The following is a 27,052-nucleotide window of genomic DNA, read 5'->3' on the forward strand; positions in this document are numbered from 1 at the left end:
AATTGTTGAATTCAGGTTTCCCATTCTAGTGACTAGTCCAGGGGGTAACAGTACAGTTCTGTTGATACGCATGATTTGGGGGAGAGAAGGAGCTGCATACAGCAGATCTGAATTAATTATTATGAGCAAATAATAACCTGGCCAGTACGGGAATGTTTTTCTTGCTCTAAAGCAAAACCACTAAACCAGAAGCAGCTAAACCAGAAGGGAAAATGCACACGCATGGGAGAACTTTGATGAAAATACTTATGTAAGGTGGATTTTTGTGACTTTCGGCTTATGAAGTAGAAGCAAAGACAAAACTTACTTTATGGTAGGTGCAGCACCACCTGTAGCACACTGTGCTCTCTACAGCCAAGTGCTGCTCAGAGTTTAGTGCATGTGGATGGTGCTCCCTTAGGCTGCCTTTGTGTGCACTGATGGCACATGCACAGTGGAAAACAGCAAATGAAATATAAGCTTGTATGTTGAGACAACTGTGTGTGACGTTTTTACAAACTTGTACTTACTAGCAAGGATCTGAATCATCCTGTTGTAGTAAAGCTTCAATAAGAGGAAATGGGCAAGGATCTGTAATTGGAGTTTATCAGCCCTTGCGAAGGTGCCTTCTGTTGTGTTTTCCTGTTTTGTGGAGTTGAAAAGGTAGAGTCACATTGAGACTCCAGTCTTTTTGCTCAGTAAAAGCCTTTATTTGACTCTGACAGTGTTATGAGACAACAGGCTTGTCAGAGGAATGAAGTGAAGGTCAGAAGGTGGTAACTTCTGCAGCAGCTGCGGAAAGGCAGTGTTCACCCACTGATTGTAGGCAGGTACTTGAAAGTGTCCCACTGAGGTTTCCCGCTCTACAGATGTTGGAGCGCTCAGTGCTTTGCGGGACTAGATCTTAGCATGAACCACTAATTGACAATGATACTGCGCTGCACTTAGAAATTAATTTTTCTAAAAATTGTTTGTTGAAATGTAATTGTTGGAAAACCACTCAAGCAATGGAGGTAGATTGTTGGTCAGTTCTTATTCTATGCAAATGAAAACATCAAGTGTATGAAAACAGGTGCTGCTATTGTGAATTCTCAGTCATTATTACAGTGAAAAGAATTGCTAGGTGTTTGATGTACTTCAAAGTGGTGTTTGTAATGTTTTGAGTGTGCCAGGCGTGGAAATGTCATTCAGGTCTGGTAAATATATTGAAAAGATTAGTAACTTGTATTAATATATAAGACTTTAATTCCAAGCACATATTTCCTGGTTTTATTAGGTATAAGCAATTGAGGACGACACTTCTTGTGGTCCAAAGATGGAAAACAACATAACTACTATCTCTCGTGAAGAGCTTGAAGACCTAAGAGAAGCATTCAGTAAAATAGGTATGTGTTTTCCTTCTATGTTGCCAGTAATATCTAAGAAAATAAGAATGTTTACATAAACTCCCTTATTTTCACTGAAAATATGTGTTTGTATTAATTTCATTTAACTTCAGCCATGAAAATGGATACATTTGCTTCCTGGGTAGTTGCATTATTTGTACCATTGTATATGCAGTATGATAGGTCTCAAAATTCAGTTTTTAAAACTCCTTAAATCTGGAAAAAAAAAAATTTAAACTTCAATTGTTAAATATATCTTCATGTTAGATTACAGAAACCTTATTTTTGATTTTCTTGCATGCTTTGTTGAATTAGTAATTTATCTTTTCATTCATTGGATCGGATTTTACATTTTAAGTAAGCTAAACTTGGAGGGTTTTTGATCTTGCATTTGTAGCAAGCAGATGTTAATAAATAACTGTACATTTTTGTGTACTTGACAGGATGTTTGCAGATTAATCAGAGACTAAACAGAAGGAGAGAGAAATTATATAGCAACTAACCGTTATTTCCAGATCGCAATGCTGTTGTGAAATTTAAAGTTCACGTCTGCTTTATTTCTTGTTTGCTGCAGTTCTGAGGGGGTAATGTGTAACCGTGCAGCTCAGCAAGTCAAATAAACACATCTCTAATCATTCATAATGGGGGAACAGGGTCACTTTAGGTAAGGAGTCTTAGATATTAGGAGTTTCTAACTTGGTAAAGAGACTATTGGGAAGCTGTGTGTTAGAGATATGTAAGACCACGAGTAGTATGGAAAAGGTGAAGAGGGAATTATTCAGTTTCTGTCAATGCAGATATTGCATGATGCCCAGTAGAGAGTTAGAAAACTTAAAATAAAAAGAAGTAACTTTTCTTCATGACAAATAATAAAACCATGAACCTATTGACTCGGGATGTTGTTGAAACCAAAAAAGAGTAGCAATGCTAAAGGAGTAAGATACATCCATGGATGTATCAACATAGTTCATGAGTTGCTATTAAACGATCATTTTGATGTAGTCTGTAGCTCAGGAAGTCCATAGTCTGTAGGAGCTGGAAAGACATACCAAAGAAAGGAGCACTGTATACATGTATCAATCTACTGGGAGGTGTTACATATTCACTGGTGTTGTCTGACAGCTTTGCTACTTGTTTGGTTTTCACCATCTGCATTCCTTCTTTTCCCCCCTTTCATTCCTGCATGTTTTCACATTTCTGCTCTAAGAATTGTTTGTACTGCTTCTACTCACTGGAAATCGTTTTCTTATTTACCATATTATGCTTTCTGTAAAATAGAAAAATTAAGCATTTTTACATTTTCAGTGTCTTTATGGATAAATTGCTTGCAGCTATATTGGTAAGCTGAGAGAAAATGCATGTATTTAACTCTCTGCTTGTCATCATGGAAACTTATCCTCAGTGAAAGATGAACCTAGAGCTGGTAATCTGAGTGAGCTTGTGAGGACATCCTCTGCTTTTTAGACCATCCTTATTATTACCTGTGTTGTTATGTGCAACTGCACTGCAAGCCAGACAGTGGAAGGATTAATACATATGCAGACATTAAGTTTATCTGTGTAGTGATTTGTGAATTGTTGGTAGTATTGAAAACACAAAAAGAAAATTTTTTTTAACAGGTTGATTTTTAGCCTTATGTCAGCAGTGAAATGTGACTGCCTTGTGAAGCTGTACAGAAGCCACATAGTGTAGTATGGATTACAGGGGAATTACTGTATAGCAGTCAATTATGGCTAGAGATGAAAGCATGTTTCTCTACTTGCCCTTCTGTAATGTGATGTGTATTTATCAGCTTCTGTTTCTGACTTACTGTGTTACTTGTGACGTTCTCTTAAATTTCTTATTTTAGATGCATCATTTGTAGAACTGTGGAGAAAACACTGTTAATTCATGTTTTTCAAGAACTTTAGTGTGATCATGAAAGAGACTGGAAATTGTTGTCAAACATGGAAAATAATGATGGACATAGTATCCAGCATTTGTTATGCTGGATGTGATTTTTTTTTTTTTTTTGTATTTGATCGAGCTTCATCTATACTGTGTATGAACTATAGCTTTTCTGTATTAAAAATACTTCTCTTCACAGCCTAGACATTGCATTACAGGTACAGATAAGGCTATTTTCATGGGTATTCTCAAATTCTGCTTGTATGGATATGTATATGCATATATATGGAAATATGCATAGATATTAAAAAAATAGGGACAGTTGATGCATTTCATTCATTTATGCATTACATTAGATAAAAACATATTATGGGTTTGTAAAATGGTGCTTTATTATACTCGGACAGGAATTCAAGAGAGCTTTCTGCGTGCAGATTGGCCTAAGGTAGAAGTACAAAGGATATTTTTATGATTTCTTCTGTGCTGCTGTGAGTAACGCAAACGAAACTGAATTTTTCTCAATTTATTTTCATGTGATACAGCCATTCATTACTTAGCACAGTTGTGGAGCTATACCTTACCTCTTGTTGAAAAAAGCATTCTGATACTTTTCTGTACATGGACTTTCCTGACATGTGGTCTTGGGAGCCAAGTCTAAGTGAAGGTTGCAGTACAAGTTGCTCCCAACAGAGTTAGTTAATAGAGTAAAGGAAGGTCGCCATTAATAAACAGATACAAATCATCCGGGATTTATTCTTCACAGGTAAGCCTAACCACATCAAAAGTTTTGAAGAACAGAAAATGTCAATCACATACTAGGATAAGAAACAAAATGCAGAGTCAGGCAGAGTTCTTGTGTAAGTAGTTTCTCTTGTGCAAGTGTGCTTTTCTAGTAACAACTTGAATTGGATTTGAGTTTATTGATTGCAAATGGTATAATATCAACAGTACGAATATAATAGATCTCCGTTTCACTTAAAGGTTTATAGAGAATTTTGTTGGGAGTCTCAAAAAAAGCTCAAACTTCACCATTTACAAATTCACCATCTTGTTGTAGCTGTGTTTTGAGATTATAAAATAGTTCCTGAGAAAATACATAACAAGATGGCACAACTCCTAGCCATTTGTGCCTCTAATCCACAATTATTTCTTCATGCCTACTTATCTATATCAGAAGAAGAAATATTAATCTCCTAAACCGTATTTCTCATGCTTTATTCTCAACAGTCACTATACTTTGTTTTTTACTAAGTATAAAAACAACTTGTGTTTTTGTTTCACAGATATTGACAACAGCGGGTATGTCAGCGATTATGAGCTTCAAGACCTGTTTAAAGAAGCAAGTCTGCCGTTACCTGGTTATAAAGTCCGGGAGATTGTAGAAAAAATCATTGCAGTGACAGATAGCAACAAGGATGGGAGAATCAATTTTGAAGAATTTGTTTCTGTAAGACATTGCCTTTGGATGTTTCTCTACTCTCTGATATCTGTTGAGAGCTAGGATAGAAAATTGAATTAAATAGTTCAACTAAGCACTATTTTAATACAAATAGCTAGTGTTTTGAGAATTGGAAAGTTTTCTGTGACAATTTACAATATCCTATATAATTATTTTCCAGTCTTTATATTTCACTCTCCCATTTAGTGTAGTAGATCTCATTTGGGCAGCACATGAGAGCACAGTAGTTTCAACCAGTCCTACTATCTATTTCCTCAAAGATGAGGGGATGGACTACATATTTTAGGAACTCTTGTGTCAGCGCTTGGCCTGACAAAAGAGTATACAATTAACATACCAGCCTCTGAATTCTCTTAGTGATAAACTAATGTTTGTGCTACTATGCTTAATCTCTGTACTAAAGGCTATTTTTTACTTGGAGTGAGGTACAGTTTTTCACTTTCAGTGACCAAATTTGAAAGCTTTAGACTTTTTTTAATGTGGATCACTTGCTTTATTTAAGAGAAACAAAAATTTCTCAGGCTGTTAGTTTGTGCGTGTGTGTTTGGGGATGATTAGAGTACTGCTGCTAACTGCAGCAGGTTGCTTGAACTAGTTATTGATCTTTCTTTCCAATACTCAAATTTGCAATGGTTCATAGGTGAGGTGCAAATATTTGCATCCAAGTATTGAACTGTATCTGTTACTTATACTTCATTGTCAGTTTTGAGACCTCTACAGTATTTGGGCAAATCCAGGACGTATCAGTATATCCAATGTGGTTTATATTGCAGGCAAGTAGAAAATGGTGTCAGTTTACTTCAGGGCGTGTGTAACTTGAAGTAAGGGAAAAAAATATGCTGTAGTCATTGAAAATGTGTATACCTTTAGTTGTTTTCTTCCGTTTACTCAAATATCTGTGGAAAAAGACTGTTGCTTGTCTACTTTTTTTAGATAGCATGGCTAGTAAAGGTAGCACTTGAGGTACTCACTGAGCAATAATATATTAGGTATCCAGTATGCAAATTTCATGAAGGGATTTAAACTAGTTATACCAATACAGTAAACTTTTTTCAGAACAGAAGTCAATGGAAATACCAAAGAAAGGCAGTCAAATTAACTACTGACTCTAGAGTACTTCCATGAGTTAACACTTAGTTATTTGAAGGGATGCGTGTAGTGATAGGACAAGGGGCAATGGCTTTAAACTGAAAGAGGGGAGATTTAGATTAGATATAAGGAAGAAATTTTTCACTCAGAGGGTGGTGAGGCAGTGGAACAGGTTGCCCAGAGAAGTTGTAGATGCCCCATCCCTGGAAGTGTTCAAGGCCAGGTTGGATGAGGCTTTGGGCAACCTGGTGTAGTGGAGGGTTTCCCTGCCCATGGCAGGGGGGTTGGAACTAGATGATCTTTGAGGTCCCTTCCAACCCTAACCATTCTATGATTCTATGATCAGTCAAAAATGATGCTCTCTATTTTTTTTCATTCCAGATAATTCAGGAATTGAAAAGTAAAGATGTTAGCAAATCTTTCCGAAAAACAATAAACAAAAAGCAAGGTATTACAGCTATTGGAGGAACATCAGCAATATCTAGTGAGGGGACACAGCACTCTTATTCAGGTAAGAAATAATTAAACATGGGCAAGTTTTGCATGGAGGAAGACTCTTTAAATTTGCACTACAGACAAAGGAAAAAACGACTGAAAAATATTGCTGTTGAAAGCAAATTAACACAAGAAAGCATGTGGAGATGAACAAGATAAGAGTGCATGGTAGTTTATTAAAATTGTGGGCTGTTCAGTTGTTGCTAGTTCATGCTGCACTCGGAGGTAAGTTGGGCATCTTTGTGAGAGCGAAAAAAGACAATAAGCGCTGACAGCATGGTGAGAGGGGAGCGAAATAAATGGCCTCTTCAGCGTACTTCTAGTAAAGCTATCCAAGGTTTTGGCTTCATTACATGCTAATCTACTCTTATTCCTGTATTCAGATAAAAATGAATCCCTATTTTCATTTCCACAGTGTTAACTAAAATGAAAAAAAGCCACAACAAAACCACATATCCTTTCTGGATGGAAGGACCTCCTCAGCTGTGTCTATGCCATTACAGAATTGTTCACTCCCGTATGATTTTGCACAGCCTGTCTTATACTTGAGAAGTTGCTTTTAATATTTGCTCTCTATTTCTTTCTCCCTTCCCCTGCTGCATGTCATTTAAATTGGTAATTGTGTGTAACTGCATTGCAGCTCCTGATCAGAATATTAAGCCCTTCCAAGATCACATCCGAATAAGTGATATTGCAACTCCTTTGGTTGACTCGAGTCTGGGATTTGCTGTGGTTCCAGAAGTGTGTTAAGGTTCTATATATATGAGGAAGATTCACTTCAGTTAGCTGAAGGTGGTGATACGCCCTGTCTTGGTATGAACACAATATTCCAAGTGTGGCCTGACAAGCACAGAGTAGAGTGGGATAATGACTTCTTTATCTCTGCTGGTGATGCCCTTGTTGATGCAACCCAGCATCCTGTTGGCTTTCAGCTTTTTTTTGCTGCAGCAGCACATTATTCACTCATATTGAGCTTGTTGTCCACCAGGACCTCCAGGTCCCTTTCCACAGAGCTGCTCCCCAGCCAGGTAGATCCCAACTTGTGCTGAACTCACGGATTTTTTTTTTTTCACAGGTGCAAGAACACTTCTCTCTGTTGAACTTCATAAGATTCTTGTTACCCTACTCTTCCAGCCTATCCAGGTCTTCCTGTAGGGTGACTCTCCCTTCTAAAGTGTCTACCTCCCCACTCGGTTTGGTATCATTGGCAAATCTTACTGGGATACGCTTGATCCCATCATCCAGATCACTTATGAAGATATTAAATGATGTTGGGCCCTGTATCAATCCCTGGGGGACCCTGCTTGTGACAGATTGCCAGTTTGAAAAGGAGCCATTTACCACCACAACTTAGTGTGTGGCCTGTCAGCCACTTATCCACCCTTCGCACAGACCACTTGCCTAGACCATAACACATCAATTTCTCTAGGATGAGGCTGTGGGAAACCGTATCGAAAGCCTGGAGAAATCCAGGTAGACTATGTCCACCATTCACCCCACATCAACAAGCAGATTACTTTTTTGTAGAAGGTGATCAAGTTTGTCAAGTACTGTTTGCCCTTGGTGAATCTGTGCTGGCTTTTCCCATTTACGTGCTTCATTTGATTTGTGATAGCTCCCAGGAGGATTTGTTCCATAACATTCCCAAGGACTGAAGCAAGACCGATGGGCTTGCAATTTCCTGGATGCTGCTTTAGACCTTCTTGTAGATGGGGGTAACATTAGCCTTCTTCCAGTCTTCTGGGACGTCCCTTGATCTGCATGCATTCTCAAAGATTATGGAGAGCAGCCTCATGACATCAGCCAGCTCTCTTACCCTCGGATGGATGTTATCAGGGCCCTTCGATTTGTAGGGGTCGAGCTTCTGAAATAGTTCACATACCAACTCTTCTTTCACTGACACGTTGGTGGTGTTTGCATCAGTCTGGGTTTTTGTACCCAAGGCTTGGGGCCCAACAGTGCTGGTAAAGACAGAGGAAGTGAAAGTGTTGAGAACCTCTGCATTTTCAGATCACGAATTTCCCTATTTTTGTTGTAATTTCTGAGAAACTGAATTTGAAGTCAGCCGTGATAATACCTTCCCTATTGTGTCACTATGACTTTTATGTTGTCCTTCAGAAAATCACCAGATGTTTAGAGGGTGCAATAGGATAAAGATCAATCTGTACTTGCCGTTTTTTATGTTCTTTTCTGGTGGTCTGACTCTTTCCATAACAGGCCCCTGTGAAACTAAGGGTTTTTGCTGCAGATGAACCTCTTTGAATGCCGTTTAGTAGTACGTGTTCATGGAAATCATAATAGATTATTTCAATGCTGTTTTTTCTTTTCAGAGGAAGAAAAAGTTGCTTTTGTTAATTGGATAAATAAAGCTCTACAAGATGACCCAGACTGTAAGCACCTCCTACCTATGAACCCGTCAGATGCCAGTCTTTTTAAATCCCTTGCAGATGGCATCCTCCTTTGGTAAGTCCAGGGCTGTTTGAAAGAAATGAAGTTAATCTCAAAGGTTAAATGCTGATCATAGTGACATGAATCGGAAAACTTCTGACAGACTTTACCATCAAGACTCCACTCGTAGATTTTCCCTGTCCTACACATTGGTTGACATATTTGTTTGCCCATAGAAATGTTACTTTTAACGAATCTTTTGTCTGACTCTGTGCATATATTATAGAAGTGGGTTTCTACTTCAGACCCATAATTATACAGGTCAGATAGGTGCAGCTGTCTATAGAGGAAATAATTACACACTTCATATATTCATTCATTGAAAGAAAACTATGGTATTTCAAATATTTTTTAAAGTTACTAAATCTGGTTACTAAATCGTGGGATGGGAGGAACAGAAATCTGAATTAAATCTGTGACAAAACAGAAAGCATATAGTAGGTCCCTTAACTTTAGTCTGCTGTAACTTTCTAGTTAGTTAAAGTAGACTAATAATGCTTATTTATACACCATAGTAACAAGGGATTAGCATACTAGTATTGATGTGAATTAGTCTTTGAGATCCTTGTGGATGCAAGATACTATAGAAAGGCAGTGCAGAAATATATTGATTGTAGTACAAAGATTTTTCTGTAGAGGCTGTTTAACTGGCTTTAGTTTATGGTTTTAATCTTCTCAAGAACTCTTTGATGGAACATTCATGCTCTCTTACTTAAGTATAAAATCCAATTGCTCAGGTTTCTTATATTACATATCTGAGGGTTTCTGGATGAGTGTGCAATTATTTAACAGGGAGAGGAGATAGAGGATGAGGTGGGTTTTTTTTTTTCATCTTGTCAGAAATATTTACAACTAGTTAGGAATTTATAACCAAATAATATATTTTCTGAGAAATTAAAGTTTGAATAAACTCTGACTTTTCTTCCTTAGCAAAATGATCAACTTTTCACAGCCAGATACAATTGATGAAAGGGCTATTAATAAGAAGAAACTCACTCCTTTCACTATTTCTGTAAGTATTGCACAGATAGGAACTTGCCACAAATGAAAAAGTAAAATATTTCTAAGCTTTGTTTTAATGACAGTTTGCCTGGTGGAGGGAGGAAAAAAAAAAGTCCCTGGAAGAGGGAAGTAGATTCATAAGTTACCAGCATAAGAGTTAAAAAAAAAAAAAAAAAAAAAAAAAAGACTGAAAACATCAGTTAATTGGCAGACTTTTTATTTCAGACTGTAACATTAAAATATGGAAAGTTAAAACATAACGATGTTGTAAATCCTCCAAGTGGGTTTTGTAATTTCTACTTATTTAAAGATGATGTGTCAGCAAAGACAATACTACATGTGTTTATGTTTTCTCTGTTGATAGTTAAAATATAACACAAGAAAACAGTAATAAGAGCTGTCAGGTATTTTTTTCTTGGAATATTTTGTCTGTGACAATCACTAGCTTTACTTTCAGTGTCAGGATGTTGAATTGCCATGACTTTCTTACTCTGTTCAATTACAGTTTAACAGTTGCTTGAATAAATGCGTCAGCCTGTATAAGATCCAGGATGGGATGACAGTGATGACAGTAGGTCCTGCACAGGGCAGAATTGCATATGAGCACGTTTTTCGACAGGATCAAGTCCCTGATATTTTGAGCAATGTTGTTTAATTTGTGTATATGATAGTTATAAATTACAAAAAATATTTTGATTAGATTATTCCTCAGTGATCCAAGCTACAGAAGGTGGTCCATGAGGGTTTTTTTTGTTGGGTCCATATTAAACACTGTCAATAACATTTTCCATTAAATTTTGCCAAGATACATGGTGGTTCACAAAAAATATCCAGAGTGCAGTTTTCCACTGGGAACCATTGAACTAATGCATTATTATTATATAATTATTGTAACTCCTGAAGCTTACAAGATTTAATATAAACAAATTTACTAAGAATTTGTTACTCATCATTGTTTAACAAATTTATATTCCAAATAGGAAAACCTAAACCTGGCTCTGAACTCAGCATCTGCTATTGGCTGTACAGTTGTCAATATCGGATCACAAGATTTGCAAGAAGGAAAACCACATTTGGTATTAGGACTCTTGTGGCAGATCATTAAAGTTGGTCTTTTTGCTGATATTGAGATCTCCAGAAATGAAGGTAAGAGTAATGCCAGGTATAGCAATATCGGCATTTTGGAATTAACCGAGACCACAATAGCAATGATGTCAGCTGTCTTTCTAACTTGCTTTTAGCTCTTATGGCCTTGCTAAGTGAAGGGGAAGAGCTAGATCAGTTAATGAAGCTTTCCCCAGAAGACCTCTTGCTACGCTGGGTGAACTACCATCTGGCCAATGCAGGGTGGCAAAAAATCAGTAACTTCAGCCAAGACATTAAGGTATGTGGTTATCACTCTGATAATTGAACATAATGCTATTTAAACACACTGTGCATAGAAATAAATGAGTCAGATCAGCAGTATTTAGAAAAACAGTAGTCATCTGCTTTTTCTAGCTATAGGTTCATCCTGCATTTTTCAACACTGAAAGTGCACTATTTTGATCTCTCCTATCCTATTGTCCATGTCTTATGACATCACAGTGCAAAGTGAACACTTCCGACAAGCTCATATTCATGGAAGTTGTAGTGTTCCAAGATTGTTACTGGAATTATTTAGGACAATTTGCTACCTTTTTCCGGTCCATCCTTCCCTACTCCTGGGTCTGCAGAAACCCATCTTTTCTTTCTTTTGTTGTTTTAAAGAAGTATATGGCTTTAAATCTCCTCCCGGTGCATATTTGATAAAGATGATTGCCATTCATACCTCGCATTTTGCAGAAGAGTAGGAAACCTCTTGAAGAAAGAACAGTTCTTCAGAGGGCTGTCTGGAGTAGCTACTGATTATTGATCCAAGGAGATAGCAGCCCCCCCTCAATCACTGTGCTTTGCTGGTGTGCCAATTTGGGGCAGATGGCAGATCAGCATAATTCTCTTTTCTTCAGTCATTCCGCGTGATTTATGCGGAGTACTATAGTAAGTCCAGTTGAAGAGAGAAAAACCCAACTTCTTAAAACTAGAAGCAAAGGAGGAAGATTCCCTGAGGTGATAAGACCTCTTTTCATTGAAGAAAACCATGTCATTAATTGCTAGTTTATATCTTTTCAAATGCCACCAAGAAGGCTATTATTAAAGCAGACCTTTAACTACCATTTTATATGAAAACTGCTACTATGCTAAAAATATTATATGCTATTTAGGAGAAATATTAAACACTTCTAAAACTAGCGGGTTTTTGTTTTATTGTCCTAGTTTCTTAGTGAGGGGAAAAAAACCCAGAAGCATACTGAAAACTGTGTCAAATAAGTGCCACTAAAGCATCCTAAAAGAGCCACTTTACTCTCTGTTTTCAATTTCAATTACCTTGTCGATTAAGAAAGAGAATTTTTTATAAAACAGTCTATTTGAGAAGGACAGTGAAGGAATAAAATACCAACACTGAAAATAAGATCCATATTGAGGTAGGGTTTTTTGGGTAACCTACATAAATTTGCATATTTTCATTACAACTGTCTAGTTCATATCCAGCAGGATAAATTTAACTAGCACTGTCCAGAATACTTAACAGATATTCTTTTTCTCTGTTATTTGGCTAAATAAATTCTATGTGAAATGGTGTAGTAAAATGGCTGTATGACCTCATCCATATTCACTGAAATAATGTGCCATATTTTTGACTTCTAAGGCTTTTGAATTGGACTATAAGAGCAGGAAATGGCTATGGAAGGCTACATGCTTGCTGCTTGCTTTATTTATTTGTTTTTAAACATTGCACTGCTTGTTTTAGGATTCGAGAGCATACTACCATCTGTTAAACCAGATTGCACCCAAAGGAGATGACCTTGATGAACTACCCATTAAAATTGACTTTTCAGGACTTCATGTAAGTATCCAGAAACATAAAACTAGATTGGAATTATCTGAAACCATGTGTATGTATTCGACATTCTGGTTACAAGGCCGTGCCAGAATCCTATTTTGTTTAGTAAAGCATGCAAAAGCTCAGTCAGATTCCTCAATGTCACAAAAGCTTAAATGGGTAGAAACTTTACTAAAGTTCCAGGGTGCTACTGAAACAGGATAATACATCCTGCAGCCTAAAACTTTGAGCTATGATTTACTTGGAATAGTGTCTAACTGCTTTTTATTTTCAGTTGGGTCCTCTAACATGAATATTTAAACATCCTGTTGAGTTCTACTCTTCTGGAATTCAGACAAGGAAAAAGAGTAGACTTCACAAACCTTGTGATCCTTCCTCAAACCAAACAGCATTCAGAAATAACAGATGAGCCCTTCCAATAACCAGCAGGAAAGTGTGGCATCCATCAAGCTTTAAGCTGTAAAGGGATAGCAGGTCTAAAAGCAGCCCAAGTACATGTGGAAATACTTTTCTCTGAGCTACTACATAATGCTTATTGGAAGGATTGTTCTGAGAATGCATTTGTTGCAAAATTGAACTTCCTGCCTGAGATACAGATATCAGTATATAAATCAGAATCTCATTATTCATTATAATAATGAAAAACCACATGTAAAATTGTTTGCTTACGTGCTTTAGTTTTCTCAAACTTCACGAGGGGAGTTCTGTTTTGTTTGTTTGCTTTTAGTTTGGGGGATTTTTTTGGGAGTGAGAAAGGATGCTAGTCAATTTTTTCCTTGTAATTTCCTGCAGTTCATATGGTCATATTCTGTAACAGGTTATAAACCAATATGAATAATGTGTAACAACCTGCTCTAGAGCAGGTTTCTGGTTGAGTGTACCAAGGCTGAATTACTATTATTCAATTCTAACAGTAATTACTATTACTGTTAATAATTATTATTAGTAATTACAATTACTAATTCATTTCTCTATAAATAGTAGCTCTTAGTGTTGTAAAGATTAGAGGCAAAAAGTATCTGCTACATGGTTTTGAACACTGATTTATTCTGTGTACATTAATAAGAGACAAAATAACATAGGTTATCAACTTAAGATGATTCAGAGGCAAAAGTATTAAAAGGTAAGCAAGGTAGTGGATTACCACATTCTGAAGCGTTCAAACTCTTACTGAGCGTTTTGGGCATCATCTGTAACTACTGTACTTGAGAATATCAGTTTAAAGCAGTGATGGTGAACCTTTGGCACATGTAGCAGAATATGCAGTGTGGGAATCAACAGTCAGGAAATGGAAATATAACTACTGCACCTCTGGCTGCTACTGCTGTTGCTGTGATTCATGAGGAAGGAGAAGCAAAGGACAGAAAGAAAGTGAAAGGAAGATGGGAAGACGGGAATTGTTAGGGGCTGTAAGAGCTAGCTTAGGTATTGGGGGAATGAGGGAGGAACTGTCACGGGTCATTTAAAGATTTGCCAAACTGAAGACTCAGTAGGGAATGGAAACATGCTAGTATTCATTGCAAACTAATTTTTGTTGTGTGCTTTTTTTTTCTTTTAGGATAAAAATGACTTGAGGAGGGCTGAATACATGCTCCAACAGGCAGATAAATTGGGCTGCAGACAGTTTGTAACTCCAGCCGATGTGGTTGCAGGCAATCCTAAACTCAATTTGGCTTTTGTCGCAAATCTCTTTAACACATACCCAGCCCTGCACAAGCCTAACAATTCATCTTATGATCTCAATTTATTAGAAGGTACTCAACTTACTAAGCATACAGGAGTCAAGAATATTAGTGATTTCTGTTTAAATACTCCTTCTAGGTTGTGATATAGGATCCCTGTGTGATGGTGCCTGTGTTAACACCAGCATATAGAGCTTTCCCACTAGATTTCAGTAGAAGTACTCGTTACTGTGAATATTGTTCACTTGTGTTAGCCTGGCCAAAGGCTATTCCTGAATAACCTTCTATCATTCGTTTGCAGGAGCAAAAACCATCCTCTGACTCCCTTCCAGTTTCCTATGCTTCTTCCCATACTGTTTATATTTCAGCTGATGGGCGAATTCTAGCTTTCCCTAATTTGTAGTGCTATACTATGCAACTGTAATAGTCTTGTAAAGTACTTTTCACATATTCTGTTTATATAGATATGTGTGTGTGTATTAGTTTCTTGCCTTTTAAAACAGGAAATGTTTTTTTTAAAAAAAGGCTTCTGTATCAGCAATCTATATTAATATATTGCATCAGCGACCTATATAGATCCTGGCATATCAGCAAGTCTGGACTTTAGCTGTACAGTTCAGATCCCTAATGCTAGAGATAAAGGGATAATTGGTAGCAATCTTTGGCTGTTAGCCTTTCTGTGGACCAGCTAATCTAGGATAATGAAATGGCTCCTGCCAGTGTATTTCACAGTTATTCACTGATCTCAAAGGAATGGTGAGAATCAGGGGTGCTGCACTTGGGAGAATCATCAGCAATGTTCACACATTCCTCTGCACTGCCTCCTCCTGCCTTCCTCTTACTGTTCCTATCAGGTTTCCTTTCCATCTAGGTGAGTCCATCTTCCTTTGCTCCTCTTTTTTTTCATAATTTGTCTGCTCTGCTGCATCCCTATTTCACAAATCTTGTATCCCTCAGACCACTCCTGTTTCAGGCTTCCTACTCTTCTAGTTTCAGCTGGGTGCCAGCTGTGGTAGAGGTATTAGAGCACGGGAGGTAGTCTTCCCTTTTCAGCTGTGATATCCCTAGTCACTGCAGTCCCTGCTATCCAGGACAAATGATCGAAGGAAAGTCTGCTCTTCCTCTCCTGCAATTTTGTTAGAAATGTATGCCCTTGGAAATGTATACAGGAGCTCTGTGGAGGTGGAATATGTTCAGTTCAGCTTCTCTGTTCTGAACATAAAGTTGCAGGTGTGATTTGAAATACTGAAACTTGGTCAAATTTAGAGGAGTTTTCATTGGCATGGCAAAAACTGTCTGAACTATTTTCTGAACTTTCCTAAAATATTTAGATGAGATGAAACTCTCAGCTAAAATAGTTTGTGAAAAGTTAGTCTAGTTTGTATGCTAGATTACATTTTTTTTAATTATAAATATTGACCAAATTTAACTTACTGTTTATAATATATATTTTTAGAGATGGATAATCATGCTAATGTTATTGATTCAAAGGCAAGTAGACAACTCTCCTTTGCTCCCAAATAATAAGTCCTAGGGGACACCTGTGATGTTGATCTAAATCATCAAAGTAGTTATTTCAGCCAAAAGACAATGTTGTTAATGTGATTTTTCTGTTAATTTGTGTCTTTTTTTCTGATAAAATTCTGTGGTTTTACTGATGTTTTCTCAAGGTAGTGTTATATAAAATACAAGACATTAATTTGTTTATAATTTCATCATAGACTGTCTGTTGAAATCTGACTCATAATTTGTAATGCTTTCCTATTTTGCTTCATGAAATGCAGATTTGACCCCTCCTAATGTAGGTACTGTATTTAGTGCTTTTCTGTACTTCATAAAAGTGTTTATTCTGCAAATTTTTTTAATTATTTTTTTTCCTTTAGTGTTTTAATCATCTCTGTCCTTTTCTGGTTGATTTTTGCATTGTTCTTGTATTTCTCTATTGCTTTAATATGCTGTTGTAAGAAAGAGAAGAAAAAAAATCCCACGAGTCTAACATGATGCATATAAAATGGGGGCAGGACTTGCAGTAAGTCAAATGCCATATGGTTCTTTCTGTGGGTTTAACCAGTAGGGGTCTTCCATGAACAGAGATGTAAAGCTCTAGGCATGTGTGGGTGAGCAGAGCTTAGTGAAAGTCTTCATTTTCCCACATTAAATTCCATCTTTTAGTGACTGTTCCATCCAAAGAGTGTGATGTGACTCTTCTCTTTGGTTTAAGACAACAAACACTGTGAACAAATCGGTATCAGCTCTGATAATGCTTAACGAGTCTGGTGATGTGCGCTTGTATAAAGAGAGCACATCCTTTGGGTATACTAACATAGCAAAATGAGTATTTGATATCACATGGGAATGGAGGGGGCAGTTCTGACCTCAGTCAATGCACAACCTTTAACTGGGTGTTGCTGTTGCTCCGAGGAACATCTCACTTGTGGGGAAGGCAGCAGAGTTTGGAGTCTAAGTCACACAGAAACTGAGTTGTTCTTGGGAGGAAGAGGAGAGACTTCTGTCCACCCATGTTTCCTCCAGTGTAAATGTCCACTGACACCCTCAAGGCTGTTAAAAAGAGAGGGTTAACTACTCTCACTCAGGCCGGCTGAACTTAGGGTGCAAATTGCATCTTGAGCTCTGTTGTCTTTCAGAGAGAGTTGTAGAATACGTATTTGGAGCCCTTTGGATTCTTGGCCCTATCCCTATGACTACTCCCCAATCAGTTCCGTAGTATAATGATCTCAGAGAAGAAAGAGATGGCAGTAAATACAAAGGATACTACCAAATTTGCTCCTCTCTCTTTTGTGTAGCTCTGCCCCCTTTCTGCAGCTTTCCAATGATTTTGGCTATCTGCTGCACCACTCAGCAGAAGATATGCTCCTGATAGGATCACAAGGTATATTTTGAATAAAAGAATGGAGAAAAAAAATTGGTCAGTTCTCAGCCATCTGGAAAACTTATGAGCGCTTATGTGTTGCATGATGAAGGGATTTGTTTAGAGTGGCATATTAAATATCATATGCTGGGTTTAGTTCCTGGATTCCCACTATCCAAAAGGGTGCTGCCCAGCTTGCATGCTCTTGCTTCTGCTTGTCTACTTTGGATTCTTTTGACAGTGTTAAGCATGCATTTTAAAATTCGCAATCTGAGTGCAGTTGCCAAGCATCTGGTTTCGTAGCTACACTTTGTTTGGTATGAGTTCATTAAATAGTGTTGTTACTGTCTTTGCAATGGGCAAGTGTTCCGAAAAGCACTTTGCAGTCAGTATTTTAGGTATTGCAAAGCAACTCAAAGCTCGGTAATCCTAAAAACTACATAAAAGAAAGAAAGCAAAAAGGGACTTAACTTCAATATACTATAACCTCTTAAGTTACTCATTATAAACTTAAATTATATATCATGCTTATATTTTGACTGTATCTTTTTTATGGAAAAAACTGATATTTTTAATAATTTTGTTATAAAATGTGATTCTTTGTTGTCTTTTTTGTTGTGGGAAGAAATACATGAAACAAAGCTGACTGCCTGAAGACCTTGTAGATTAGTATTTTTCTTTGTTTCAGCATGTATTCATCAGTGATACTTTGGTAATTTTTGCAAGTAAATCTTTGAAACAAATACTAGTTTGAATTGATTATGAAAGACCTCATAATTTAGAAAGTATAGCGGTAGGATGAATATAATCTATTTCATAATAATTGGAAAGGAAAGTAACTGGTAAGCTGGCTGAAACTTTTAAAATAAAATTTATTCTGTTGGAAAATGTCAATTAGAGCTGAAATTTCTGAATTTACATTTTTGATAAATATATTTTGTAGTCCAGAGCTTTTTGTATAAAAGGAGAAGAGACCTAGATTAAAATTGTAACCTCTCTCTAAAAATTGATGTTATGGCATAGATCTATTTAATGGAAAAATAATATTAAAGAGGTTTTATTTCTATTCTACTGATAAATACGTGTTTATACAGTAGCTTCATTTTGCAAAAATATTCATTGTTCTGTAGTCATCATAGAACTGCAGTACTCAATGAGACAGTTTTCATGCTACGTAAACCTCATTAGACAAACTCAGAATCATTATCCTCTAAGGAACAAATGAAAAAAGCAAAGAAAAATCTTAGATTTTCATGTGTTTCAGTCCTGAGAAATCCATTCTTTCATTGTTTAGGGAGGTTTTCTCCCTCTCAATGTCCTTTCTGTTTCTTTAACTGTGCATTATCAGCCCGGGGGAGCAAATCACTGAGGTTATTCCAAGCTCACGTATTCAGGCTAAATATGTTCTTAAATTCTCTTTTTTGAGAAAACAGCTTACGCAGCACTGATTCACATGCAGTTGGCCACAAACATTGTTAAAAATTAGGTAATTATGTATGTAGACAATCAATGTATTACTGTAACTTTATAGAGGAAGAGCATTAGTTCAGGAACTCATGATTACGACAGATAAAAAAGATCGAAGTCAGGAGAGTGAAGCAGGTGGGTTTTTTCCCTACTGAATTTTCTGAATTTCTCATAAGCACAGTTGCTAGTTAAAACTGCAAGAATAACTAGCCCTCTTGGCAGTATAAATAGCCTCACAGATTTAACCAATGCAATATACCTGGCTGAGTCTCTGATGTTAAAAACTAAAAAGATGAGGTCTATTGCTTTGGGGAGGACCTTCACAATTTAATACCGGGAACTTCTATGTGGAGAGAAGTGGAGCTGGTAGTTTCCAGAGTTTGACGCAATTCCAATAAGCGTGTTAGTACTAACTATTAATAAAAATATGCTGTTTCAAACAGATTTAAAGATACTATTAAATGCAATTTCCACTGATTTTTGCCTAATTCTGCATTTTATCAAATTGTATTTACACAGAAAATGTAGTCTAATAGTACTTCCTGCAGTGCCTCTGGCCTTGTGCCTGGAACTGAGGGACTCTGAATTGGATAGGATTGCCTCGACTTACTGGCCAGTAGAGACTATTGGTAGGGAGAGGATGAAATTTTTTGGCGGGGGGAGGAAGGAAGTAGGGTGGGGGTATGAGAGTCATTTAAACATGAGTTATTAAAGTAGTTTCTCCAAATAACTTATATAGAATTATATTTGTCACCACAGGAGAAAGTAAGGAAGAAAGGACTTTCAGAAACTGGATGAATTCACTGGGTATAAGCCCGTATGTTAATCATTTATACAGGTAAGGCTTTTTTTTTAAAAACAGCAATTTGTTTTTCCATGGATGACAGGGGAAGAAGAAAGGGAAGTTGTGTTTCTACTAGAATAGTGATTTGCAGGTTTCCACACAGTGTGATAGGAACTTCAAAACTGGTCTGTAAAACCACGTTAAGCAGTATCTGACTCGGATATTCCACTCATGATCTAGAAATACTAGAAAACCTAACAAGTTTTGATGAGCTCCTCTCACTCATGCTTTGAATTACATTTTTTTAAAAGTTGGGGTAATTGTGTTTTATGGCATGATTTTTATTTGCTGTCATGACAGATGAAATGACCACAAAACTATTAAAACACTAATGTAATTCTAAACTATAAGAAAGGATAGACGTCTGCTGAGTGGACTGTTAGAATCTATGCAGTGGGGTATTCCCTCTAAACGAAGGGCTTTTTAGCATGCTTTTTAGATGCTTCTGATCACTTTCAAATTGTGCCAGCAGCTGATTCAAATCCTATCAGTAAAAGATGGAATACAGGGAGCAACTGTGAACATCTGCTTGCAGGTGTACTTGCGGTTAGGTTTCATTGTTTCTCTTTTCTGACCTCTGTAAAGTGATACCATCTGTAGACAGCTTAACATAGAGAATTTCAGTTAGCAAGTAACTGAAAGAGATTTTCAGGAATAAAATTTATAATGGGAAAATAATACTTTTGCTAATACTGTTACCCAACAGTAAAGGGGTTAAAGTTTTGTGTAAGAGTTTCATGAAGGGTTCAGTGGCAGTAGGCGATTTACACATACCTGAAGAAACTAACAAGAAGTCCATCCTTGAAGCTGCCAGGAGTGATTAAAACAGAGACTCTTTATCAAGAACTGTCTGCCCTTGGAGGGAACATCCCAGAAACTGCAGAAACTGCATAAACTTTGTTATCATGTTTTTCTAAGCTGTGAACATGCAGTGACTTGGGGGAAAAGGTAATTCTGGCAGGGGGAGATCACGACCACCTACTCACGGACCACCTACTCTAATTACACCCCAGACCCAAAAGAAAGGGGCGGAGGAGGAAAACTGAGCATGCAAAGTAATTTACATGAAAAGCGAGAGAAAATGAACCAATTGTTTAAGAATATGTAAATATGTTATGAATTATGCATGATTGTAGTGTATAACTAATTTTCTCCAGAAGCTGGTGTGCACGCTAGGAGGAGAAATCCCCCGTGCACCCAGCGCTGCAATAAAGAATACCTGCTTTCTAAAACTTTAAAACAAGTCTTGGAAAGTTCAGTTTCCTTTTCAGGTATCAATACTCTTTTTTCACAAGATAAATATATCCGTTTTGATTGTTCTTTACCAAAATACATTTGTAGATGCAGATAAAGCATGAGTATTAACATTTGTGCAAGTTCTGAGGAAACTAAAACTAGATCAGTGAATGAAAACGCTTTAGCTAATGTTTTATCTATGCCTACTCTTTGAAAGCAATTATTTAATTAAAGTTGGTAAAACCAGTGACTGTACTGACTTCACTGAGATTTGTGAAAATGATTAAATATAATACACAATTTAATGTAAATAATGGCAGAAATCAAGCAACAGGATATAGGCCAGTTTCTCCACAGAATTTTTATTTATGTGACTGAAATTTTTCACTAACTTAATTACACTTCAAGAAGTCTCAATTACTTAATGTTTTCATTGTGAATATGAATTTTTGTACTTAAAAACATTGTTTTATTCTGGTTTAGTGACCTCTCTGATGCTTTAATAATCTTCCAATTGTATGATATGACTCGTGTGCCAGTTGACTGGAACCATGTCAACAAACCTCCTTATCCATTACTCGGTGGTAATATGAAAAAGGTGAGTAGATACTCTGATACAGTCCAGTTTCACTGTCTCCCATTGTGCTGTTTGTAATAATCTGGATTGTCTGATTTGCATGCTACTGAGGCAGTCCTAGCAAAAAAAAAAAAAGGAAAAAAATCTTTGAGATATTATCCTAAGGAATAAATAGCAGTTATAGCATGTATCACTTCAGTTTCTAAATGTGGACAATTGTTAGCAATATTTAATTTGGGGTCTAATTAGGGTATGTGAGTAAAAGTTTCAGGTCTGACAGCTACTGTTGCCTGATGCGCTTACATCGTGAGGTGTTTCCTTGCAGAGCAGTTTCATATGCTGTCAGGAGAATTTGTGGAAGACTTTCAGAGTCCAAGCTTTCAGTTAGTTCTGTGATCATTATGAAGTCAGAAATGTAGAAGAAAAAAAAATACTGTCTGTTTAAGAACAACAGTATTTTTCCAAATACAGTTTTCATGTAAGTATGTATGAATTCACTTACTTTAGTGAAAGTGAACTTGGTTTTCTCAAGTGTGGAAAAAAAGATTATCATTGGAATCTTCCATTGTATGCATTTGTAAATGCATACAAAAATGCATAGTTTTGTATGCATTTACAAAACTATGTAAATGCATGGTTTTTACTGCATTTACAGTAAAAACTATGTTGTTTTAATCACAGTGTATAACGGCCATAAATCTTTCTCTAGCTCCAAATCTCATCGTAGGTAACAGTAAGCCAAAGTAGTTCAAAATACACATACATTATAGGTCTATATTATAGAAATATTAAGACGTTTTCAATATTTGCACACATTCATTTTTAGATTGAGAATTGCAATTACGCAGTAGAACTTGGGAAGACAAAAGCCAAATTCTCACTGGTTGGTATTGCTGGACATGATCTAAATGAGGGTAATCCAACTCTGACTTTGGCTTTGGTATGGCAGCTGATGAGAAGGTAAGTTAGGCACAGTATATGATAGAGGTGAGTGTGTGTGTATATATGTGTGTCTGTATATCAAGACAAATTAAAGCTAGTGTTCATTTCATCCAACAGGTATTTGAGAGAGCCATCTCTGAATATTCCTCTTCTCTGACACGTTTTTATACTTTTTTTGTAGCTTTGCGTACTGTATACTGATTGAAACCACGCTACTGTTTGTGTATACATCCATTTATAGAGATAATTAAAACCTTATGTACTAAAAACTGTGATTAAGATTATAAATCCTGCAGCAAGTAAAAAGAGCACAACTTATTTCATGTTGATTCCATGTATCTTTCCGTGAGTAAAGAGTAATTTAAATATTTGTAAAATCAAAAAAGAAAGATAAATAGGACGAGGTGATATATGCTATAGAAGTTAAAATGGGAAGAAATTTTTAGGCCACCACAGCTATAGTAATGTAGCTGTCATAAAATCAAAATCTTGCTAGTGCACTGAGCAGGAAAAAAATATTATGAATTGATTTCAATAAAGAGTATTTTATTACAAATATTTTCCACAAGATAGTTTTCTTACACCTACCTCAAAACACTCAATGCTTTTTGTTTCTCAGACTTCTGTGATTCAGCTTTCAAGGTGGCTTGGATAGTAGGGAGACACTTAAGCTTATACAGTAAAATTAGTTACAATGTGCTGAGTAAAACACATATATAAAAATGATGTAACAGTGAGTAGTACGAGTTTTGAGATGTTATTTTATTCTTGTAAAAACTGAAAAAGTGATTTAAAGTACTAGTTTATAAAATAAGGGTACCTTATGAGGATGAGTACTCGGCACTGTTACTGTCCTGAAGTAATATTTCACTTTTGCTTGTAGCTTTGTACTGTTAGCAGAGTCGGGTTCTACCACTCACTTTAACTGAGACTCTTATTTTCTTTGTTAAAGGTATACTTTGAATGTACTGTCAGATCTTGGAGAGGGGGAAAAAGTAAATGATGAAATTATTATTAAGTGGGTGAATCAGACACTTGCAAAAGCAAATAAGAAAACTTCAATTACAAGTTTCAAGGTAATCAAATTCATTTACTTTTCTTTCCACACATAATCAAATCTGGGATTTTTAACCTGACCTGTCAACAATTTGGCTTTAACAGTTAGCTAGCATGATTGTATAAAGAAATATTTCTGACAGTCTGTGAAACTTTGCAAATATTTTACAAGTGTATTAATAAGAAACAAAAATAAATTTTAATTGCTGCTGTAAGATTCAAAACAAAAACAACAAAAAAAAGGCCGGTCTTTGAAAGCTTCTGTCTGAAGTTGCCAATGTTCGGGCATAGCCTGTCGTGTATCTTCCAAATTTTTGGATATAGGCACTCTCATGCTTGCACAAACATGAAGAACAATTTTGGAAATACTGGAGGGGGGTAGGAATCGACATTTTTACTAGTAGCTGATCAAAGCCCAAGTTAACCAGCGACATCTTTTGTCTTCATTGGCACTGTCCCAACGTGTTGGTTTTCGTGTGCCTGTGGCTTTTGGGGGTATTTGTTGTGTTTTTAAGGTAATTCAACTGATGTTAGGCCACTGAAGATAAGGAGCTACTGATGTAAAGTGTCATTATTCAGCTTACCTTTTTTACTACTGATTTTAGACAGTGTTCATGTATATATTGTCTTTCACAATTTGAATTTTTGTCTGTACTATGGGGTTACTGCAGCAAGCACATTGTGTAGCAAAGAAAGTAGAGGTCCCTGATATTTATTGTGGACTATGAAAGCAAAGCTCTATTGAATTGCCATTGATTCAAACAATAAAAATGACCAAGGTGTGGTTTGGCTTATGGTCTTGGGGAGATATTCCATGCATTCGATGTCTTCAAGCAGATTTATATTACTGGCTTTAATTGTAGAATTAATGTGGTGGCTTTGGGACATCACTGAACTTGAAATCATAGTTCTGACCTGGTGTTGAAGGCAGCCACATCACGTGGCTTATGTGCTGAGCCCCTGCAAGAACAGAGCCGGCCTCCCTGGTGTTGTCTGCAGGCTGTTGGTTTGACATCATCAGCCATTATCTGCCCCAAGAGTTGGGAAGAAATAATTGCAGCAATAGCACTTGTTGTTTGAAGAGTAGAAGCAAACACATGTCCATGTATTAAATACAAAAAATAGACTGCTCATACTAGTTCAGAATACCATCTGAGCTGAAAAATTATAAAAAGAGTGAGCTATAAACTACTTCGGAAATCAGTTCCATTACAAGAAAAGGAGAGAAATAAGTACCTTTTCCTTGTCTTGAGAGTCTGGTCCTTGGACTTCTTTCAAAGTTCTCTTCCTTCCTTAGGGAAGGGGAGGATCGGCCTAAAACCATGACAGTCCCTTTCGTTAAATAAATTTAAACCATTTGTGTAGTAGTAATAATAATATCAACACTGAATGTGAACCTTATTTTGATTGCAGAAAAAAAATTAGACCTCATAAAGGGGGGAAAACCTTCATGCAATAAAGTAACAAAATGTGCTGCTATATTTTGATAAGTATGTAAGATGTGCTATAGGGTTTCTGCATTGTGAAGACAGAATAATCAAAGCAAATTCCTTATACTGATCTTTTGAGTCTTTTCTTTTAGGACAAATCAATTAGCACTAGTTTACCTGTCCTAGATTTAATAGATGCCATTGCACCAAAAGCAGTTCGTCCAGAAATGGTCAAGAGAGAAGATCTTTCTTATGAAGACAAATTGAATAATGCTAAGTAAGTTTTAAATGAATGCTTTGTATTTTCCTAAAGTGCAAGAAATGTACAAGTTCATGGTGTAATGTATGATTTACTGGTTTGTTAAGAGAGATTACACTAATATTCGTTTATTATTCTAGAGCTATTTTTCTAGCATATTTAAAATATGAACTCAAATTCATGGCTGATATGACCTACTAACACTGCACTGCAACTGGTTTATTAATAGTCTGCCATAACCTATATTATTTTTGACAAAAATAAAAGCTTCAATAACCAGTAGCAAAACATCTGCCAACACAATTGCTAATACGTGCTTTCTTCACAATAATATCCATTTTCCCGTAGAGCGTAAGTACTGACTGAACAGGCGTATTAAAATCTGTTGTTGTGAATCTTGGCACACTAACACTAGTAAATGCAAGGAAAATAACAGTATCTGTTTTCTATTGTTTTCCAAGGTATGCCATTTCAGTTGCTCGAAAAATCGGTGCTCGTATATATGCTCTTGCAGATGATCTGGTTGAAGTGAAGCCAAAAATGGTGATGACAGTGTTTGCATGTTTGATGGGAAGAGGACTGAACAAAATAAAATAATGAAGATATGTAATATAACTTGCTGCCATGTTAAGCAGATGAATGCCTCGCAGTTTACAGATTTCTGAAGCTTAGTATGAAATGAGAAAATTTGTATGCACAAATATACTCACTAATTACATTTTAATAATGTATTTATATTAGTTAAAATTTTACTCAGTTTCTTAATACATTGATTATTTATGGGTAATATTGTTTTCTGAACATGTTCATTACAAAATTAACATCACAGATTTGTATTGCTTTAAAAAAAACACTGTATTAATCAAGATTCATTTGTATTAGTTTCGATAGCATTGTAAGAATCTGCATAATTTTACATATATTATTTCAGGACCTATTGTGAAACATAGTGGTTTTGGTTTAGGGTTTTTTTTTGGGGGGGGATGTCACTTATATGTAGTCATACAAGTCTGAAGGTGCATTCCTATCCTATTATATTACTCTTAACTGCACAGAAGTTATCATCCTTGCCTTATTCTTTGAGAGTTTAACCCCTGTTGAAGCCAGTGAGAGTCTTGTCATTTACTTCCATGACAGCAAGTGAGGACCTATGATAATGTCTGGAAACTAATGAGTATTGATAAAGCTGACAAAACTTTTTTGAGATTAATCTTTAACTATATATAGTAGTTTTGTTCTGTTACTGAGCAGGAACTTTTACAGTCTGTGTCTTAAGAAAAAACAGCAAATAGTGAGCAGAAATGTAATCATGTCATTAAGTCTGCATATGCATTAGCTTTTGCAGTTGGACTAAACATCTGATTTTTTTTCTTAAATTTTTCGTAACATATTGTATAAGAAAACAATAAAGAGCTGGCTAGTCCAGTTTGGGGTTTCACATTAATGTACTGCATTTCCTTATAGATTAGTCCTTTGATTTTTTTTCCTAAAATGTATCTCGTGTGTAGAGGTTTTATCTGGAAAGACTAGTGCGTTGTCTGGATGAGATGAAGTCTATAACTTTTTTCTTACTAATTTTACAGTGAGTATTTGTACTCTCTCTGCAGCTGTAAATTTTCACCAAACATTCTGGAGCTGGAAGTTTAGTAAAGTTGTTACCAGAAACCAAACAGTAAGAAAGAAAGAAAACTAAATAAAAATGAAAGTTTGGGTGTTTTTTTTTTTAAGTATGAAGCTGCTACTTTCTCTCAGCTCCTGAAAACAGTCCTAAGCATGGCAAGACGTAAGAATCACAATGAGTTAAGCTTTACATCTTCAGTATCTTGCACAACATATTAACAGAAATAAGAGGCAGCTGCTTAGTTTCTGTTATATAAGAGGATACTGTGAGTTGAGAGAATTAAGTCCTTTGATTTAGATTCATTTTTCTCTCTTTACTGGTTTGTATTGTCTGGACAAGAATACATTATTAATATTTGATAGTTACCTGGTTTCTATTCCCAGTTCCACAGGATGACCAGTA

The 27,052-nt window shown here is 36.3% G+C and overlaps 1 protein-coding gene across 2 annotated transcripts; it reads left to right on the top strand.

Moving 5' to 3' along the window:
• The first annotated feature begins 1,294 nt into the window (after window positions 1–1,294).
• Window positions 1,295–25,626, top strand: PLS1 (plastin 1). Of its 2 annotated transcripts, XM_086618208.1 has the most exons (16): window positions 1,295–1,364; window positions 4,535–4,698; window positions 6,181–6,310; window positions 8,625–8,757; window positions 9,673–9,754; window positions 10,725–10,890; window positions 10,986–11,128; window positions 12,575–12,670; window positions 14,226–14,421; window positions 16,134–16,154; window positions 19,445–19,523; window positions 21,249–21,363; window positions 22,169–22,302; window positions 23,237–23,360; window positions 24,923–25,047; window positions 25,491–25,626. In XM_086618208.1, the coding sequence occupies exons 1-16, from the start codon at window positions 1,295–1,297 to the stop codon at window positions 25,624–25,626; spliced, it is 1,914 nt and encodes a 637-aa protein (XP_086474334.1). The 2 variants fall into 2 exon arrangements, with proteins under 2 accessions (XP_086474334.1, XP_009990538.1); XM_009992236.2 differs by lacking the exon at window positions 16,134–16,154.
• The last annotated feature ends 1,426 nt before the right edge of the window (window positions 25,627–27,052 follow it).

This window comes from Tauraco erythrolophus, chromosome 11 (genome assembly GCF_009769465.1).
Source record: "Tauraco erythrolophus isolate bTauEry1 chromosome 11, bTauEry1.pri, whole genome shotgun sequence".
Lineage (NCBI taxonomy): Eukaryota > Metazoa > Chordata > Aves > Musophagiformes > Musophagidae > Tauraco > Tauraco erythrolophus.